The sequence below is a fragment of the Oncorhynchus nerka genome, linkage group LG24 (genome assembly GCF_034236695.1).
Source record: "Oncorhynchus nerka isolate Pitt River linkage group LG24, Oner_Uvic_2.0, whole genome shotgun sequence".
NCBI lineage: Eukaryota > Metazoa > Chordata > Actinopteri > Salmoniformes > Salmonidae > Oncorhynchus > Oncorhynchus nerka.
This window is the reverse complement of record NC_088419.1, coordinates 914,729-939,045: the sequence shown is the minus strand read 5'-3', so window position 1 is coordinate 939,045 and position 24,317 is coordinate 914,729. Positions and strand designations below refer to the sequence as shown.

Genomic DNA, 24,317 nt, shown 5'->3' with positions numbered 1-24,317 from the left:
CATATCACAGTCAGTACAACTAAGACCACATATCACAGTCAGTACAACTAAGACCACATATCACAGTTATAGTCAGTACAACTAAGACCACATATCACAGTCAGTACAACTAAGACCACATATCACAGTTATAGTCAGTACAACTAAGACCACATATCACAGTCAGTACAACTAAGACCACATATCACAGTTATAGTCAGTACAACTAAGACCACATATCACAGTTATAGTCAGTACAACTAAGACCACATATCACAGTCAGTACAACTAAGACCACATATCACAGTTATAGTCAGTACAACTAAGACCACATATCACAGTCAGTACAACTAAGACCACATATCACAGTCAGTACAACTAAGACCACATATCACAGTCAGTACAACTAAGACCACATATCACAGTCAGTACAACTAAAACCACATATCACAGTCAGTACAACTAAGACCACATATCACAGTCAGTAAAACTAAGACCACATATCACAGTTATAGTCAGTACAACTAAGACCACATATCACAGTTATAGTCAGTACAACTAAGACCACATATCACAGTTATAGTCAGTACAACTAAGACCACATATCACAGTCAGTACAACTAAGACCACATATCACAGTCAGTACAACTAAGACCGCATATCACAGTCAGTACAACTAAGACCAAATATCACAGTTATAGTCAGTACAACTAAAACCACATATCACAGTCAGTACAACTAAGACCACATATCACAGTTATAGTCAGTACAACTAAGACCACATATCACAGTCAGTACAACTAAGACCACATATCACAGTCAGTACAACTAAGACCACATATCACAGTCAGTACAACTAAGACCACATATCACAGTCAGTACAACTAAGACCACATATCACAGTTATAGTCAGTACAACTAAGACAACATTTCACAGTTATAGTCAGTACAACTAAGACCACATATCACAGTTATAGTCAGTACAACTAAGACCACATATCACAGTCAGTACAACTAAGACCACATCAGTCAGTACAACTAAGACCACATATCACAGTTATAGTCAGTACAACTAAGACCACATATCACAGTTATAGTCAGTACAACTAAGACCACATATCACAGTCAGTACAACTAAGACCACATATCACAGTTATAGTCAGTACAACTAAGACCACATATCACAGTCAGTACAACTAAGACCACATATCACAGTTATAGTCAGTACAACTAAGACCACATATCACAGTCAGTACAACTAAGACCACATATCACAGTCAGTACAACTAAGACCACATATCACAGTCAGTACAACTAAGACCACATATCACAGTCAGTACAACTAAAACCACATATCACAGTTATAGTCAGTACAACTAAGACCACATATCACAGTTATAGTCAGTACAACTAAGACCACATATCACAGTCAGTACAACTAAGACCACATATCACAGTTATAGTCAGTACAACTAAGACCACATATCACAGTTATAGTCAGTACAACTAAGACCACATATCACAGTCAGTACAACTAAGACCACATATCACAGTTATAGTCAGTACAACTAAGACCACATATCACAGTCAGTACAACTAAGACCACATATCACAGTCAGTACAACTAAGACCACATATCACAGTCAGTACAACTAAGACCACATATCACAGTCAGTACAACTAAAACCACATATCACAGTCAGTACAACTAAGACCACATATCACAGTCAGTACAACTAAGACCACATATCACAGTTATAGTCAGTACAACTAAGACCACATATCACAGTTATAGTCAGTACAACTAAGACCACATATCACAGTTATAGTCAGTACAACTAAGACCACATATCACAGTTATAGTCAGTACAACTAAGACCACATATCACAGTTATAAGACCACATCAGTACAACTAAGACCACATATCACAGTCAGTACAACTAAGACCACATATCACAGTCAGTACAACTAAGACCCCATATCACAGTCAGTACAACTAAGACCAAATATCACAGTTATAGTCAGTACAACTAAGACCACATATCACAGTCAGTACAACTAAGACCACATATCACAGTTATAGTCAGTACAACTAAGACCACATATCACAGTCAGTACAACTAAGACAACTACATATCACAGTCAGTACAACTAAGACCACATATCACAGTCAGTACAACTAAGACCACATATCACAGTCAGTACAACTAAGACCACATATCACAGTTATAGTCAGTACAACTAAGACCACATATCACAGTTATAAGAACACATATCACAGTTATAGTCAACTAAGACCACATATCACAGTCAGTACAACTAAAACCACATATCACAGTTATAGTCAGTACAACTAAGACCACATATCACAGTTATAGTCAGTACAACTAAGACCACATATCACAGTCAGTACAACTAAGACCACATATCACAGTTATAGTCAGTACAACTAAGACCACATATCACAGTCAGTACAACTAAGACCACATATCACAGTCAGTACAACTAAGACCACATATCACAGTCAGTACAACTAAGACCACATATCACAGTCAGTACAACTAAAACCACATATCACAGTCAGTACAACTAAGACCACATATCACAGTCAGTACAACTAAGACCACATATCACAGTTATAGTCAGTACAACTAAGACCACATATCACAGTTATAGTCAGTACAACTAAGACCACATATCACAGTTATAGTCAGTACAACTAAGACCACATATCACAGTCAGTACAACTAAGACCACATATCACAGTCAGTACAACTAAGACCAAATATCACAGTTATAGTCAGTACAACTAAGACCACATATCACAGTCAGTACAACTAAGACCACATATCACAGTTATAGTCAGTACAACTAAGACCACATATCACAGTTATAGTCAGTACAACTAAGACCACATATCACAGTCAGTACAACTAAGACCACATATCACAGTCAGTACAACTAAGACCACATATCACAGTTATAGTCAGTACAACTAAGACCACATATCACAGTCAGTACAACTAAGACCACATATCACAGTCAGTACAACTAAGACCACATATCACAGTCAGTACAACTAAGACCACATATCACAGTTATAGTCAGTACAACTAAGACAACATTTCACAGTCAGTACAACTAAGACCACATATCACAGTTATAGTCAGTACAACTAAGACCACATATCACAGTCAGTACAACTAAGACCACATATCACAGTCAGTACAACTAAACCACAGTCAGTACAACAGACCACATCAGTACAACTAAGACCACATATCACAGTCAGTACAACTAAGACCACATATCACAGTTATAGTCAGTACAACTAAGACCACATATTACAGTTAAGACCACATAGTCAGTACAACTAAGACCACATATCACAGTTATAGTCAGTACAACTAAGACCACATATCATATCACAGTTACAACAACTAAGACCACATATCACAGTCAGTACAACTAAGACCACATATCACAGTCAGTACAACTAAGACCACATATCACAGTTATAGTCAGTACAACTAAGACCACATATCACAGTCAGTACAACTAAGACCACATATCACAGTTATAGTCAGTACAACTAAGACCACATATCACAGTTATAGTCAGTACAACTAAGACCACATATCACAGTTATAGTCAGACCACATATCAACAACTAAAACCACATATCACAGTCAGTACAACTAAGACCACATATCACAGTCAGTACAACTAAGACCACATATCACAGTCAGTACAACTAAGACCACATATCACAGTCAGTACAACTAAGACCACATATCACAGTCAGTACAACTAAGACCACATATCACAGTCAGTACAACTAAGACCACATATCACAGTTATAGTCAGTACAACTAAGACAACATTTCACAGTCAGTACAACTAAGACCACATATCACAGTTATAGTCAGTACAACTAAGACCACATATCACAGTCAGTACAACTAAGACCACATATCACAGTTATAGTCAGTACAACTAAAACCACATATCACAGTCAGTACAACTAAGACCACATATCACAGTCAGTACAACTAAGACCACATATCACAGTCAGTACAACTAAGACCACATATCACAGTTATAGTCAGTACAACTAAGACCACATATCACAGTCAGTACAACTAAGACCACATATCACAGTTATAGTCAGTACAACTAAGACCACATATCACAGTCAGTACAACTAAGACCACATATCACAGTTATAGTCAGTACAACTAAGACCACATATCACAGTTATAGTCAGTACAACTAAGACCACATATCACAGTCAGTACAACTAAGACCACATATCACAGTCAGTACAACTAAGACCACATATCACAGTTATAGTCAGTACAACTAAGACCACATATCACAGTTATAGTCAGTACAACTAAGACCACATATCACAGTCAGTACAACTAAGACCACATATCATAGTCAGTACAACTAAGACCATATCACAGTCAGTCAACTAAGACCACATATCACAGTCAGTACAACTAAGACCACATATCACAGTCAGTACAACTAAGACCACATATCACAGTTATAGTCAGTACAACTAAGACCACATATCACAGTTATAGTCAGTACAACTAAGACCACATATCACAGTTATAGTCAGTACAACTAAGACCACATATCACAGACCATAGTCAGTACAACTAAGACCACATATCACAGTCAGTACAACTAAGACCACATATCACAGTCAGTACAACTAAGACCACATATCACAGTCAGTACAACTAAGACCACATATCACAGTCAGTACAACTAAGACCACATATCACAGTCAGTACAACTAAGACCACATATCACAGTCAGTACAACTAAGACCACATATCACAGTACAACTATAGTCAGTACAACTAAGACCACATATCACAGTTATAGTCAGTACAACTAAGACCACATATCACAGTCAGTACAACTAAGACCACATATCACAGTCAGTACAACTAAGACCACATATCACAGTCAGTACAACTAAGACCACATATCACAGTCATACAACTAAGACCACATATCACAGTCATAGTCAGTACAACTAAGACCACATATCACAGTCAGTACAACTAAGACCACATATCACAGTTATAGTCAGTACAACTAAGACCACATATCACAGTCAGTACAACTAAGACCACATATCACAGTCAGTACAACTAAGACCACATATCACAGTCAGTAGTACAACTAAGACCACATATCACAGTTATAGTCAGTACAACTAAGACCACATATCACAGTCAGTACAACTAAGACCACATATCACAGTTATAGTCAGTACAACTAAGACCACATATCACAGTTACAACTAAAACCACATATCAGTACAACTAAGACCACATATCACAGTTATAGTCAGTACAACTAAGACCACATATCACAGTTATAGTCAGTACAACTAAGACCACATATCACAGTTATAGTCAGTACAACTAAGACCACATATCACAGTCAGTACAACTAAGACCACATATCACAGTTATAGTCAGTACAACTAAGACCAACAAGACCACATATCACAGTCAGTACAACTAAGACCACATATCACAGTCAGTACAACTAAGACCACATATCACAGTTATAGTCAGTACAACTAAGACCACACAGTCATACAACTAAGACCACATATCACAGTCAGTACAACTAAGACCACATATCACAGTCAGTACAAACTAAGACCACATATCACAGTCAGTACAACTAAGACCACATATCACAGTTATAGTCAGTACAACTAAGACCACATATCACAGTCAGTACAACTAAGACCACATATCACAGTCAGTACAACTAAGACCACATATCACAGTCAGTCAGTACAACTATAGACAGTAAGACATATCACAGTCAGTACAACTAAGACCACATATCACAGTCAGTACAACTAAAACCACATATCACAGTCAGTACAACTAAGACCACATATCACAGTCAGTACAACTAAGACCACATATCACAGTTATAGTCAACTAAGACCAATATCACAGTTATAGTCAGTACAACTAAGACCACATATCACAGTTATAGTCAGTACAACTAAGACCACATATCACAGTCAGTACAACTAAGACCACATATCACAGTCAGTACAACTAAGACCACATATCACAATAGTCAGTACAACTAAGACCACATATCACAGTCAGTACAACTAAGACCACATATCACAGTTATAGTCAGTACAACTAAGACCACATATCACATAGTCAGTACAACTAAGACCACATATCACAGTTATAGTCAGTACAACTAAGACCACATATCACAGTCAGTACAACTAAGACCACATATCACAGTTATAGTCAGTACAACTAAGACCACATATCACAGTCAGTACAACTAAGACCACATATCACAGTCAGTACAACTAAGACCACATATCACAGTCAGTACAACTAAGACCACATATCACAGTTATATCACAGTCAGTACAACTAAGACCACATATCACAGTCAGTACAACTAAGACCACATATCACAGTTATAAGACCACATATCAGTCAGTACAACTAAGACCACATATCACAGTAGTCAGTACAACTAAGACCACATATCACAGTCAGTATAGTTATAGTCAGTACAACTAAGACCACATATCACAGTCAGTACAACTAAGACCACATATCACAGTCAGTACAACTAAGACCACATATCACAGTCAGTACAACTAAGACCACATATCACAGTTACAACTAGACCACATCAGTCACAACTAAGACCACATATCATTATAGTCAGTACAGTTATAGTCAGTACAACTAAGACCACATATCACAGTTATAGTCAGTACAACTAAGACCACATATCACAGTACAACTAAGACCACATATCAACACAGTAAGTACAACTAAGACCACATATCACAGTCAGTACAACTAAGACCACATATCACAGTTATAGTCAGTACAACTAAGACCACATATCACAGTCAGTACAACTAAGACCACATATCACAGTTATAAGACCACATATCACAGTCAGTACAACTAAGACCACATATCACAGTCAGTACAACTAAGACCACATATCACAGTCAGTACAACTAAGACCACATATCACAGTCAGTACAACTAAGACCACATATCACAGTCAGTACAACTAAGACCACATATCACAGTCAGTATAGACCACATCAGTACAACTAAGACCACATATCACAGTTATATCACAGTCAGTACAACTAAGACCACATATCACAGTCAGTACAACTATCACAGACAACTAAGACCATATCACAGTCAGTACAACTAAGACCACATATCACAGTCAGTCACAACTAAGACCACATATCACAGTCAGTACAACTAAGACCACATATCACAGTTATAGTCAGTACAACTAAGACCACTAAGACCACATATCACAGTCAGTACAACTAAGACCACATATCACAGTCAGTACAACTAAGACCACATATCACAGTCAGTACAACTAAGACCACATATCACAGTTATAGTCAGTACAACTAAGACCACATATCACAGTCAGTACAACTAAGACCACATATCACAGTCAGTACAACTAAGACCACATATCACAGTCAGTACAACTAAGACCACATATCACAGTTATAGTCAGTACAACTAAGACCACATATCACAGTCAGTACAACTAAGACCACATATCACAGTCAGTACAACTATATATCACAGTCAGTACAACTAAGACCACATATCACAGTTATAGTCAGTACAACTAAGACCACAGTATCACAGACCACATATCAGTCAGTACAACTAAGACCACATATCACAGTTATAGACCACATCAGTCAGTACAACTAAGACCACATATCACAGTTATAGTCAGTACAACTAAGACCACATATCACAGTCAGTAGTACAACTAAGACCACATATCACAGTCATAGTCAGTACAACTAAGACCACATATCACAGTCAGTACAACTAAGACCACATATCACAGTCAGTACAACTAAGACCACATATCACAGTCAGTACAACTAAGACCACATATCACAGTCAGTACAACTAAGACCACATATCACAGTTATAGTCAGTACAACTAAGACAACATATCACAGTCAGTACAACTAAGACCACATATCACAGTTATAGTCAGTACAACTAAGACCACATATCACAGTCAGTACAACTAAGACCACATATCACAGTCAGTACAACTAAGACCACATATCACAGTCAGTACAACTAAGACCACATATCATAGTCAGTACAACTAAGACCACATATCACAGTCAGTCAGTACAACTAAGACCACATATCACAGTCAGTACAACTAAGACCACATATCACAGTCAGTACAACTAAGACCACATATCACAGTAAGACCACATATAGTCAGTACAACTAAGACCACATATCACAGTCAGTACAACTAAGACCACATATCACAGTCAGTATAGTCAGTCAGTACAACTAAGACCACATATCACAGTCAGTACAACTAAGACCACATATCACAGTCAGTACAACTAAGAACTCATATCACAGTTATAGTCAGTACAACTAAGACCACATATCACAGTTATAGTCAGTACAACTAAGACCACATATCACAGTTATAGTCAGTACAACTAAGACCACATATCACTGTTATAGTCAGTACAATTAAGACCACATATCACAGTTATAGTCAGTACAACTAAGACCACATATCACAGTCAGTACAACTAAGACCACATATCACAGTCATAGTCAGTACAACTAAGACCACATATCACAGTCAGTACAACTAAGACCACATATCACAGTCAGTACAACTAAGACCACATATCACAGTCAGTACAACTAAGACCACATATCACAGTACAACTAAGACCACATATCACAGTCAGTACAACTAAGACCACATATCACAGTTATAGACCACATCAGTACAACTAAGACCACATATCACAGTTATAGTCAGTACAACTAAGACCACATATCACAGTCAGTACAACTAAGACCACATATCACAGTCAGTACAACTAAGACCACATATCACAGTCAGTACAACTAAGACCACATATCACAGTCAGTACAACTAAGACCACATATCACAGTCAGTACAACTAAGACCACATATCACAGTCAGTACAACTAAGACCACATATCACAGTCAGTACAACTAAGACCACATATCACAGTCAGTACAACTAAGACCACATATCACAGTTATAGTCAGTACAACTAAGACCACATATCACAGTCAGTACAACTAAGACCACATATCACAGTCAGTACAACTAAGACCACATATCACAGTCAGTACAACTAAGACCACATATCACAGTCAGTACAACTAAGACCACATATCACAGTCAGTATAAGACCAGTATCACAGTTACAGTAAGACCACATATCACAGTTATAGTCAGTACAACTAAGACCACATATCACAGTTATAGTCAGTACAACTAAGACCACATATCACAGTTATAGTCAGTACAACTAAGACCACATATCACAGTCAGTACAACTAAGACCACATATCACAGTTATAGTCAGTACAACTAAGACCACATATCACAGTCAGTACAACTAAGACCACATATCACAGTCAGTACAACTAAGACCACATATCACAGTCAGTACAACTAAGACCACATATCACAGTCAGTACAACTAAGACCACATATCACAGTCAGTACAACTAAGACCACATATCACAGTTATAGTCAGTACAACTAAGACCACATATCACAGTCAGTACAACTAAGACCACATATCACAGTCAGTACAACTAAGACCACATATCACAGTCAGTACAACTAAGACCACATATCACAGTTATAGTCAGTACAACTAAGACCACATATCACAGTTATAGTCAGTACAACTAAGACCACATATCACAGTTATAGTCAGTACAACTAAGACCACATATCACAGTCAGTACAACTAAGACCACATATCACAGTCAGTACAACTAAGACCACATATCACAGTCAGTACAACTAAGACCACATATCACAGTTATAGTCAGTACAACTAAGACCACATATCACAGTTATAGTCAGTACAACTAAGACCACATATCACAGTCAGTACAACTAAGACCACATACAACTAAGACAACTAAGACCACATATCACAGTCAGTACAACTAAGACCACATATCACAGTTATAGTCAGTACAACTAAGACCACATATCACAGTTATAGTCAGTACAACTAAGACCACATATCACAGTCAGTACAACTAAGACCACATATCACAGTCAGTACAACTAAGACCACATATCACAGTCAGTACAACTAAGACCACATATCACAGTCAGTACAACTAAGACCACATATCACAGTCAGTACAACTAAGACCACATATCACAGTCAGTACAACTAAGACCACATATCACAGTCAGTCAGTACAACTAAGACCACATATCACAGTCAGTACAACTAAGACCACATATCACAGTTATAGTCAGTACAACTAAGACCACATATCACAGTTATAGTCAGTACAACTAAGACCACATATCACAGTCAGTACAACTAAGACTAAGACCACATACCACATTCATAGTCAGTACAACTAAGACCACATATCACAGTTATAGTCAGTACAACTAAGACCACATATCACAGTCAGTACAACTAAGACCACATATCACAGTTATAGTCAGTACAACTAAGACCACATATCACAGTTATAGTCAGTACAACTAAGACCACATATCACAGTCAGTACAACTAAGACCACATATCACAGTTATAGTCAGTACAACTAAGACCACATATCACAGTTATAGTCAGTACAACTAAGACCACATATCACAGTCAGTACAACTAAGACCAAATATCACAGTTATAGTCAGTACAACTAAGACCACATATCACAGTTATAGTCAGTACAACTAAGACCACATATCACAGTCAGTACAACTAAGACCACATATCACAGTCAGTACAACTAAGACCACATATCACAGTTATAGTCAGTACAACTAAGACCACATATCACAGTCAGTACAACTAAGACCACATATCACAGTCAGTACAACTAAGACCACATATCACAGTCAGTACAACTAAGACCACATATCACAGTTATAGTCAGTACAACTAAGACCACATATCACAGTCAGTACAACTAAGACCACATATCACAGTTATAGTCAGTACAACTAACACCACATATCACAGTCAGTACAACTAAGACCACATATCACAGTCAGTACAACTAAGACCACGTATCACAGTCAGTACAACTAAGACCACATATCACAGTCAGTACAACTAAGACCACATATCACAGTTATAGTCAGTACAACTAAGACCACATATCACAGTCAGCACAACTAAGACCACATATCATAGTCAGTACAACTACGACCACATATCACAGTCAGTACAACTAAGACCACATATCACAGTCAGAACAACTAAGACCTCATATCCCAGTCAGTACAACTAAGACCACATATCATAGTCAGTACAACTACGACCACATATCACAGTCAGTACAACTAAGACCACATATCACAGTCAGAACAACTAAGACCTCATATCCCAGTCAGTACAACTAAGACCACATATCACAGTTATAGTCAGTACAACTAAGACCACATATCACAGTTATAGTCAGTACAACTAACACCACATATCACAGTCAGTACAACTAAGACCACATATCACAGTCAGTACAACTAAGACCACATATCACAGTCAGTACAACTAAGACCACATATCATAGTCAGTACAACTAAGACCACATATCACAGTCAGTACAACTAAGACCACATATCACAGTCAGTACAACTAAGACCACATATCACAGTCAGTACAACTAAGACCACATATCACAGTTATAGTCAGTACAACTAAGACCACATATCACAGTTATAGTCAGTACAACTAAGACCACATATCACAGTTATAGTCAGTACAACTAAGACCACATATCACAGTTATAGTCAGTACAACTAAAACCACATATCACAGTCAGTACAAATAAGACCACATATCACAGTTATAGTCAGTACAACTAAAACCACATATCACAGTCAGTACAACTAAGACCACATATCACAGTTATAGTCAGTACAACTAAGACCACATATCACAGTTATAGTCAGTACAACTAAAACCACATATCACAGTCAGTACAACTAAGACCACATATCACAGTTATAGTCAGTACAACTAAAACCACATATCACAGTCAGTACAACTAAGACCACATATCACAGTTATAGTCAGTACAACTAAAACCACATATCACAGTCAGTACAACTAAGACCACATATCACAGTTATAGTCAGTACAACTAAGACCACATATCACAGTCAGTACAACTAAGACCACATATCACAGTCAGTACAAATAAGACCACATATCACAGTTATAGTCAGTACAACTAAGACCACATATCACAGTCAGTACAACTAAGACCACATATCACAGTTATAGTCAGTACAACTAAAACCACATATCACAGTCAGCATAACTAAGACCACATATCACAATTATAGTCAATACAACTAAGACCACATATCACAGTCAGTACAACTAAGACCACATATCACAATTATAGTCAGTACAACTAAGACCACATATCACAGTTATAGTCAGTACAACTAAGACCACATATCACAGTCAGTACAACTAAGACCTCATATCACAGTTATAGTCAGTACAACTAAGACCACATATCACAGTCAGTACAACTAAGACCACATATCACAATTATAGTCAGTACAACTAAGACCACATATCACAGTTATAGTCAGTACAACTAAGACCACATATCACAGTCAGTACAACTAAGACCACATATCACAGTCAGTACAAATAAGACCACATATCACAGTTATAGTCAGTACAACTAAGACCACATATCACAGTCAGTACAACTAAGACCACATATCACAGTCAGTACAACTAAGACCACATATCATAGTCAGTACAACTAAGACCACATATCACAGTCAGTACAACTAAGACCACATATCACAGTCAGTACAACTAAGACCACATATCACAGTTATAGTCAGTACAACTTGACCACATATCACAGTCAGTACAACTAAGACCACATATCACAGTCAGTACAACTAAGACCGCATATCACAGTCAGTACAACTAAGACCTCATATCACAGTTATAGTCAGTACAACTAATACCACATATCATAGTCAGTACAACTAAGACCACATATCACAGTCAGTACAACTAAGACCTCATATCACAGTTATAGTCAGTACAACTAAGACCACATATCACAGTCAGTACAACTAAGACCACATATCACAGTTATAGTCAGTACAACTAAGACCACATATCACAGTTATAGTCAGTACAACTAAGACCACATATCACAGTCAGTACAACTAAGACCACATATCACAGTCATAGTCAGTACAACTAAGACCACATATCACAGTTATAGTCAGTACAACTAAGACCAAATATCACAGTTATAGTCAGTACAACTAAGACCACATATCACAGTCAGTACAACTAAGACCACATATCACAGTCATAGTCAGTAAGACAAACAGTAAGACCAGTAAGACAACAGTAAGACCAGTACAACAGGAAAACCAGTTCAACATTAAGTCAGTACAACAGTAAGAACTGTAAGACCAGTAAAACCAGTTCAACATTAGGTTCCAGTACAAAAGTAAGACCAGTACAACAGTACAACAGTAAGACCAGTACAACATAAGATAACAGTAAGACCAGTACAACAGTAAGACCAGTACAACAGTAAGAGCATTACAACAGAAAGATCAGTACAACAGTAAGACCAGTACAACAGCAAGACCAGTACAACAGTCAGACCAGTACAACAGCCAGACCAGTACAACAGTCAGACCAGTACAACAGCAAGACCGGTACAACAGTCAGACCAGTACAACAATAGACCAGTACAACAGTAAGACAACAGTCAGACCAGTACAACAGTAAGACCAGTACAACAGTAAGACCAGTACAACTGTCAGACCAGTACAACAGTAAGACCAGTACAACAGTAAGGCCAGTACAACAGTAAGACAACAGTCAGACCAGTACAACAGTAAGACCAGTACAACAGTAAGACCAGTACAACAGTAAGACAACAGTAACAGACCAGTACAACAGTAAGACCAGTACAACAGTAAGACCAGTACAACAGTAAGACAACAGTAAGACCAGTACAACAGTAAGACCAGTACAACAGTAAGACCAGTACAACAGTAAGACCAGTACAACAGTAAGACCAGTACAACAGTAAGACCAGTACAACAGTAAGACCAGTACAACAGTAAGACCAGTACAACAGTAAGACAACAGTCAGACCAGTAAAACAGTTAGACAAACACAACAGTAAGACCAGTACAACAGTCAGACCAGTACAACAGTAAGACAACAGTAAGACCAGTACAACAGTAAGACCAGTACAACAGTCCGACCAGTACAACAGTAAGACCAGTACAACAGTAAGACAACAGTCAGACCAGTAAAACAGTTAGACAAACAGTACAACAGTAAGACCAGTACAACAGTAAGACAACAGTAAGACCAGTACAACAGTAAGACCATACAACAGTACAACAGTAACACCAGACCAGTACAACAGTAAGACCAGTACAACAGTCAGACCAGTACAACAGTAAGAACAGTACAACAGTAAGACAACAACAGCAGACCAGTAAAACAACAGTTCAGACCAGCAAAATATTAAGACAGTACAACAGTAAGACCAGTACAACAGTAAGACAACAGTCAGACAACAGTAAACCAGTACAACAGCAAGACCAGTTAACAGACAAACAACAGCCAGACAGTAAGACCAGTACAACAGTAAGACCAGTACAACAGTCAGACCAGTACAACACCAGTACAACAGTAAGACAACAGTCAGACCAGTAAAACAGTTAGACAAACACAACAGTAAGACCAGTACAACAGTAAGACCAGTACAACAGTAAGACCAGTACAACAGTAAGACAACAGTCAGACCAGTAAAACAGTTAGACAAACACAACAGTAAGACCAGTACAACAGTAAGACAACAGTAAGACCAGTACAACAGTAAGACCAGTACAACAGTCCGACCAGTACAACAGTAAGACCAGTACAACAGTAAGACAACAGTCAGACCAGTAAAACAGTTAGACAAACACAACAGTAAGACCAGTACAACAGTAAGACAACAGTCAGACCAGTAAAACAGTTAGACAAACACAACAGTAAGACCAGTACAACAGTAAGACCAGTACAACAGTAAGACCAGTACAACAGTAAGACCAGTACAACAGTAAGACCAGTACAACAGTAAGACCAGTACAACCAGTACAACAGTAAGACCAGTAACAACAAGAAGTTGTTAATAATTATTTTTAAGTTAGGTTGGAGGATTCTTGTTTCAATAGAGGTTTTAAGAAACGATGTCTTACCTTGCTTGATTCCAGAGATGTCTTCAAATGTCAGGGATCTTAGAGATGGACGCCAGAAAGCGTAGGATTCTACTAGAGCCTCCAGACCCATCCTGGAACACACAGTTAAATACTGTATATTATACACACAGTTATACTGTTTATTAAACACACAGTTACATACTGTATACTATACACACAGTTACATACTGTATATTATACACACAGTTACATACTGTATACTATACACACAGTAATATATACTGTATACTATACACACAGTAATATATACTGTATACTATACACACAGTAATATATACTGTATATTATACACACAGTTACAGACTGTATATTACACACACAGTTACAGACTGTATACTATACACACAGTAATATATACTGTATATTATACACACAGTTACATACTGTATATTATACACAGTAATATATACTGTATATTATACACACAGTAATATATACTGTATATTATACACACAGTAATATATACTGTATATTATACACACAGTAATATATACTGTATATTATACACACAGTTACATACTGTATATTACACACACAGTTACAGACTGTATACTATACACACAGTAATATATACTGTATATTATACACACAGTTACATACTGTATATTATACACAGTAATATATACTGTATATTATACACACAGTTACATACTGTATATTATACACACAGTAATATATACTGTATACTATACACACAGTAATATATACTGTATATTATACACACAGTTACAGACTGTATACTATACACACAGTAATATATACTGTATATTATACACACAGTTACATAATGTATACTATACACACAGTTACATACTGTATATTACACACACAGTAATATATACTGTATACTATACACACAGTAATATATACTGTATATTACACACACAGTTACAGACTGTATATTATACACACAGTTACAGACTGTATATTATACACACAGTAATATATACTGTATATTATACACACAGTTACAGACTGTATATTATACACACAGTAATATACAGTAAATTGTACACACAGTTACATACTGTATATTATACACACAGTAATATATACTGTATATTATACACACAGTTATACTGCATATTATACACACAGATACATACTTTATATTACACACATACTTATATACAGTATATTATACACACAGTTATACTGCATATTATACACACAGTTATACTGCATATTATACACACAGATACATACTTTATATTATACACATACTTATATACAGTATATTATACACACAGTTATACTGCATATTATACACACAGTTACAGACTGTATATTATACACACAGATACATACTGTATATTATACACACAGTTACATACTGTATATTATACACACAGTAATATATACTGTATATTATACACACAGTTATACTGCATATTATACACACAGATACATACTTTATATTACACACATACTTATATACAGTATATTATACACACAGTTATACTGCATATTATACACACAGTTATACTGCATATTATACACACAGTTATATACTGTATATTGTACACACAGTTATACTGCATATTATACACACAGTTACAGACTGTATATTATACATACAGTTATATACTGTATATTATACACACGGTAATATATACTGTATATTATACACACAGTTATACTGTATATTATACAATAAATTATACACACAGTTAAAAAGTGTATATTATACACATACATACTGTATATAATATGTTACACCTGTCAGGTGGATGGATTATCTGTCAGGTGGATGGATTATCTGTTAGGTGGATGGATTATCTGTTAGGTGGGTGGATTATCGGTTAGGTGGGTGGATTATCTGTTAGGTGGATGGATTATCTGTCAAGTGGGTGGATTATCTGTCAAGTGGGTGGATTATCTGTCAGGTGGATGGATTATCTGTTAGGTGGATGGATTATCTGTCAGGTGGATGGATTATCTGTTAGGTGGGTGGATTATCTGATGGATTATCTGTTAGGTGGATTATCTGTTAGGTGGATGGATTATCTGTTAGGTGGGTGGATTATCTGTCAGGTGGATGGATTATCTGTTAGGTGGATGGATTATCTGTCAGGTGGATGGATTATCTGTTAGGTGGGTGGATTATCTGTCAGGTGGATGGATTATCTGTCAGGTGGATGGATTATCTGTTAGGTGGATGGATTATCAGTCAGGTAGATGGATTATCTGTCAAGTGGGTGGATTATCTGTTAGGTGGGTGGATTATCTGTTAGGTGGATGGATTTGTACACAGGGGCATTGTCATGATGAAACAGGAAAGGGTCTTCCCCGAACTGTTGCCACAGATTTGGAAGCATAGAATCGTCTAGAATGTCATTGTATGCTGTAGCATTAAGATGTCCCTTCACTGGAACTAAGGGGCCTAGCCAGAACCATGAAAAGAAGCCCCAGACCATTATTTTTCCTCCACCAAACTTCAGGCAGGTAGGGTTGTCTTGGCCAGATTCGTCCGTTGGACTCCCAGATGGTGAAGCGTGATTCCTCACTCTAGAGAACGCATTTCCTCTGCCCCAGAGTCCAATGGCGGTGATCTTTACACCTCTCCAGCCAATGCTTGGCATTGTGCATGGTGATTTTAGGCTTGGAACCCAATTTCATGAAGCTCCCAACAAACAGTTATTGTGCTGATGTTGCTTCCAGAGGCAGTTTGGAACACGGTAGTGAGTGTTGCTTCTAGAGGCAGTTTGGAACTCTGTAGTGAGTGTTGCTTCCAGAGGCAGTTTGGAACTCGGTAGTGAGTGTTGCTTCCAGAGTCAGTTTGGAACTCAGTAGTGAGTGTTGCTTCCAGAGGCAGTTTGGAACTCGGTAGTGAGTGTTGCTTCTAGAGGCAGTTTGGAACTCGGAAGTGAGTGTTGCTTCCAGAGGCAGTTTGGAACTCGGTAGTGAGTGTTGCTTCTAGAGGCAGTTTGGAACTCGGTAGTGAGGGGTTGCTTCCACAGGCAGTTTGGAACTCGGTAGTGAGTGTTGCTTCTAAAGGCAGTTTGGAACTCGGTAGTGAGGGGTTGCTTCCACAGGCAGTTTGGAACTCGGTAGTGAGTGTTGCTTCTAGAGGCAGTTTGGAACTCTGTAGTGAGTGTTGCTTCCAGAGGCAGTTTGGAACTCGGTAGTGAGTGTTGCTTCCAGAGGCAGTTTGGAACTCGGTAGTGAGTGTTGCTTCCAGAGGCAGTTTGGAACTCGGTAGTGAGTGTTGCTTCCAGGGCAGTTTGGAACTCGGTAGTGAGTGTTGCTTCCAGAGGCAGTTTGGAACTCAGTAGTGAGTGTTGCTTCCAGAGGACAGTTTGGAACTCGGTAGTGAGTGTTGCAACCGAGGACAGACGATTTTTACGTGCTACGCGCTTCAGCACACGGTGGTCCCGTTCTGTGAGCTTGTGTGGCCTACCACTTCACAGCTGAGCCGTTGTTGCTCCTAGACGTTTCTACTTCACAAAAACACCGCGTACAGTTGACTGCGGCAGCTCTAGCAGGGCAGAAATTTGACGAACTGACTTGTTGAAAAGGTGTGTTGATGAACGGGTGTGGATGAAATAGATGAATCCACTCATTTGAAGGGTTATCCACATACTTTTGGCTATGTAGTGTATATCTAATATTATAAACTGTGTGTTTCAGGCCCCGAATACTGATTGGCTGACAAAACATGTATTTTTACAACTCTAATTACGTAAGTAACCAGTTTATAATAGCAATAAGGCACATTAGGGGTTTGTGATATATGCCCAATATAACACAGCTAAGAGCTGTATCCAGGCACTCCGCATTGCGTTGTGCATAACAACATATATACAGTATCTTCACAAACTAAGCAGTTTTCATATCATTTTGACACTCATTTCAAATTAAATATATGTAAAAATGTTGAAAACACTCAACCGTATGTGAATATGTTAGATGTGTGTTTTTATGTCAACATATTTGTTGTTTTAATGCTGCTAATGTTGTTTGTATTAATATTCCTGTAGCTTTATGAGAATGTGATGTTATATGATGGTGTTATAAATATAATGGTTTAAATATGATTTTGTTGGGAGGGGGGCGATTATTATTAATGATTTTGTTGGGATAGGGGCTATTATTATTAATGATTTTTTTTAAACGTCTCTCTCTGAACGTCTCTGAACGTCTCTGAATGTCTCTGAACGTCTCTGAATGTCTCTGAACGTCTCTGAATGTCTCTGAACGTCTCTGAACGTCTCTGAACGTCTCTGAATGTCTCTGAACGTCTCTGAACGTCTCTGAACGTCTCTGAACGTCTCTGAATGTCTCTGAACGTCTCTGAACGTCTCTGAACGTCTCTGAATGTCTCTGAACGTCTCTGAACGAATGTCTCTGAATGTCTCTGAACGTCTCTGAACGTCTCTGAACGTCTCTGAACGTCTCTGAACGTCTAAAACCTGATAGAAAATACAATGAAAGCCTACTGTTAGAGGAAACCAGGTTTTGGTCAAGTTCTTGGTGCCGTTGAAATTAAGAAGGGCCCCCTGGACCAGTGGAAGCGAAATGGTCGCATTACATGAAACATCTACCACCATATTCTACAGTGGGTATGGGGTTCTTTTCTGCTCGTGCTTTTTTCACTTTTGCGATGCCAAACCCACCAAAAGAACTCTATTTTCATGTCATCCAACAAATGCAAACGCCTGTAGTTGGCTAAACGGCATTTGGTCAGATGACACGAAAATAGAGCTCTTTGGCCACGCACACCAGTGGTGGGTTTGGCATCGAAATGAGAAAGCATGAGCAGAAAATAACCCAATACCTACTGTAAAATGTGGACCTGTGATGTAATGCGGCTATTCCACTGGTCCCGGGGCACTTGTTAAAGTCAATGGCTTCAAGAACTTTACCCAGTAACAGGAGATTTTAACCAAAAACCTGGTTTCCTCTGCCAGGAGGCTGAAACTTGGACGCAAGTGGATCTTCCTGCAAGACAGTAACCCCAAGCAGACATCAAAATCCATAAGGAAATTGTTAATTGGCCACAAAATCAACATTTTGCAGAGGCCATCTCAGTCTCCGGACTTGAAACCCATTAAACAGCTATGGTTTAAATTGAAAAGGTCAGTCCATAAGCACAGACAAAGGATATTAAGGATCTGGAAGGAGTCTGTATAGAGGAATGGTCTAAGATCCCTCCCAATGTGTTCTCCAACTCATAAAACATTTTATAAAAAGGCTCAGCGTCGTTATCCTCAAGGTGAGGTATTGAAAGGTATTGAAAGAAACCAGTGGGGTTAATCATTTTAACACCTACCCTTTTTTATTTATTTTTATTTTTTTACTTTGTCTCTTTCTCTGAGCATTTGTATTAGCATAAAATTATATAATTTCACAATTTTTTGGGCCATTCAACATAGCTCAGTATTTGTGTTATTTATTTTATACACTTATTTTGCTCATCTTTATCACGGGTGTCAATAATTATGGACCTCGCTGTATATATACAGCACCAGTCAAAAGTTTGGATCATACTCATTCAAGGGTTTTTCTTTATTTTTACTATTTTCTACATTGTAGAATAATAGTGAAGACATCAGAACTGTAAAATAATGCATATGGAATCATGTAGTAACCAAAAAAGTGTTAAACAAACCTAAACATATTTTAGATTCTTCAAAGTAGCCACCCTTTTCCTTGATGACAGCTTTGCACACTATTGGCATTCTCTCAGCTTCACCTAGAATGCTTTTCCAACCCTCTTGAAGGAGTTCCCACATATGCTGAGCACTTGTTGGCTGCTTTTTCTTCACTCTGCGGTCCAACTCATCCCAAACCATCTCAATTGGGTTGAGGTGGGGTGATTGTGGAGGCCAGGTCATCTGATGCAGCACTCCATCACTCTCCTTCTTGGTCAAATAGTCCTTACACAGCCTGGAGGTGTGTTGGGTCATTGTCCTGTTGAAAAATAAATGATAGTCCCACTAAGCCCAAACCAGATGGGATGATGTATCGCTGTGGCGGTTAAATGTGCCTTAAATTCTAAATAAATCACTGACAGTGTCACCAGCAAAGCACCATCACAACACCACCTCCTCCATGCTTCACAGTGGGAACCACACATGCGGAGATCATCCGCATGTGTGGTCAAAAAGACACAGTGTTCGGAACCAAATATCTCAAATTTGGATTCACCAGACCAAAGGAAAGATTTCCTCTGAGTCTAATGTCCATTGCTCGTATTTCTTGCCCCAAGCAAGTCTCCTCTTCTTATTGGTGTCCTTTAGTAGTGGTTTCTTGGCAGCAATTCGATCATGAAGACCTGATTCACACAGTCTCCTCTGAACAGTTGATGTTGAGATGTGTCTGTTACTTGAACTCTGTGAACCATTTACATATTAGCAGTAACTCAAATGAACTTATCCTCTGCATCAGAGGTAACTCTGGGTCTCATGAGAGTCAGTTTCGTCATAGCTCTTGATGTTTCTTGCGACTGCATTTGAAGAAACTTTCAACGTTCTTGAAATGTTCTATATTGATTGACCTTCATGTCTTTACAGTAATGATGGACTGCCATTTCTCGTTGCTTATTTGAGCTGTTCTTGCCATAATATAGACTTGGTCTTTTACCAATTAGGGCTATCTTCTGTATACCACCCCTACCTTGTCACAACACACCTGATTGGCTCAAACACATTAAGAAGGAAATAAATTCCACAAATTAACCTTCAACAAGGCACACCTGTTAATAGAAATACATTCCAGGTGACTACCTGATAAAGCTGGCTGAGAGAATGAAAAGAGTGTGCAAAGCTGTCCTCAAGGCAAAGGGTGGCTACTTTGAAGAATCTCAAATATAAAATATATTCTGATTTGTTTACAATGTAGAAAACAGTAAAAAGAAAGAAAGAAAGAAAGAAAGAAAGAAAGAAAGAAAGAAAGAAAGAAAGAAAGAAAGAAAGAAAGAAAGAAAGAAAGAAAGAAAGAAAGAAAGAAAGAAAGAAAGAAGAAAATCCCTGGAATGATTAGGTGTGTCCAAACTTTTGACTGGTACTGTATATACACACAACCCATGCTCTGTCTCTGTAACTATCCAGTAATGTGTAGAGGAACTCACCGGTTTCTGCCTGAGTCTCTGAAGCCTTTAGCAAATGGGTTCCTGTCAATCTTCAACCTGGTGATCTGAAGACAACAACAACAACCACAACATCAGACCATCAACAACAACACAAGCAACACAACCATATTAGCATATTGTCAGATTCCCTCAAACATCAGTTACAAAAAGGATTGGTCTGGGAATGATCTGTACATCCTTCTCCTGTTTGTAAACATTATAGTAGAGAAGGATTGGTCAGAAGAGACCTGTAGAGACCAGTAGAAACCAAAGGAGACCAGTAGAGACCAGAAAGTCCAGTAGAGACCAGTAGACCAAAAGAGACCAGTAAAGACCAGAAGAGACCAGCAGAGACCAGAAGAGACCAGTAGAGACCAAAATAGACCAGTAAGGGTTTTGCAGTTTAAAATAAATCTCAAAGTGCCATGGTAAAGGGTGCCAATTGATCTCAGTAGAGTACAAAAGTGACCAGCAGAGACCATTCGAGATCAGTAGAGGCCATTAGAGACCGGTTGAGACCAGTAGAGATCAGAAGAGACCAGTAGAGACCAGTAGAGACCAAAATGATCACTGTGTGAGCTCCATCAGCCTCGTTCCACACTGCCCCTTAGAACCTTACAACTCTCTTGCCCTCTCCCTCTCTCTCTCTGAATTCAATTCAAAGGGGCTTTATTGGCATGGGAAACATATGTTTACATTGTGTGCTGTGTGTGTGTGCTGTGTTTTACATTTCTCTCTCTCTCTTTCCTCTCTCGCCCTCTCTTTCTTTCTTTCTTTCTTTCTCTTTCTCCCTATTTCCCTCTCTCTCTATTTTCTTTCTTTCTCTTTCTCTTTCTCTCTCTTTCCTCTCTCTCTCTCTCTCTCTCTCTCTCTCTCTCTCTCTCTCTCTGTCCCTCTCTCTGACCACCAAGGGGGATTTTTAACAGTATGTTTCTCTTGTACTTTCTACAGTCAAAGCCTGATCCCATGCCACTCCCTTTGCTGTGTTCTCTGAGCTGTATGACGACCGAAGGTTAGGTTAGGGTTGTTTGTTCGCTCTAGTATGGTCGTCTGAATGTTGTGTGAATGTTACCTGCTGGTTCTGGTGGGTGATGACAGTGTAGAGGGTAGTGGTTAAATGAATATTATCTAAATGTTGTGTGAATGTTAGGTGAATATAGTTTAAATATTATATGGAGGTTACCTGTTGGTTCTGGTAGACAGTGAGGTGACGGTGGTATAGAAGTTAGTGTATGGTTGTCTTAAAGACCCAGTGCAGTCAAAAACAGGATGTTTCCCAGTGCAGTCAAAAACATGATGTTTCCCAGTGCAGTCGAAAACAGGATGTTTCCCAGTGCAGTCGAAAACAGGATGTTTCCCAGTGCAGTCAAAAACAGGATGTTTCCCAGTGCAGTCAAAAACAGGATGTTTCCCAGTGCAGTCAAAAACAGGATGTTTCCCAGTGCAGTCAAAAACATGATGTTTCCCAGTGCAGTCAAAAACATGATGTTTCCCAGTGCCGTCAAAAACATGATGTTTCCCAGTGCAGTCTGCCATCTGCCTGGTACAGTTGAAACTGGGTTTCATCCGTGAAGGGCTCACTTCTCCAGCGTGCCAGTGGTCATCGAAAGTGAGCATTTGCCCACTGAAGTCAGTTACAACGCCGAATTGCAATCAGGTCAAGACCCTGGTGAGGATGACAAGCATGCAGATGAGCTTCCCTGAGACCATTTCTGACAGTTTGTGCAGAAATTCTTCAGTTGTGCAAACCCACAGTTTCATCAGCTGTCTGGGTGGCTGGTCTCAGACCATCCTGGAGGTGAAGACACTGGACGTGGAGGCCCTAGGGTGGCATGGTTACACGTGTTCCGAGGTTGTGAGGCCGGCTAGACGTA

At 38.4% G+C, this 24,317-nt stretch overlaps 1 protein-coding gene across 3 annotated transcripts in view; it reads right to left on the bottom strand.

Moving 5' to 3' along the window:
- Positions 1-24,317, bottom strand: part of LOC115119818 (T-box transcription factor TBX18-like) — a 40,835-nt gene that overhangs the window by 9,779 nt on the left and 6,739 nt on the right. For all 3 annotated transcript variants that reach the window (XM_029648705.2, XM_065008539.1, XM_029648704.2), the window contains exons 6-7: positions 22,444-22,508; positions 15,351-15,442 (exon numbers count right to left, since the gene is read on the bottom strand). In XM_029648705.2, coding sequence (XP_029504565.1) covers positions 15,351-15,442; positions 22,444-22,508 — 157 coding nt within the window. The remainder of the gene's footprint in view (positions 1-15,350; positions 15,443-22,443; positions 22,509-24,317) is intronic.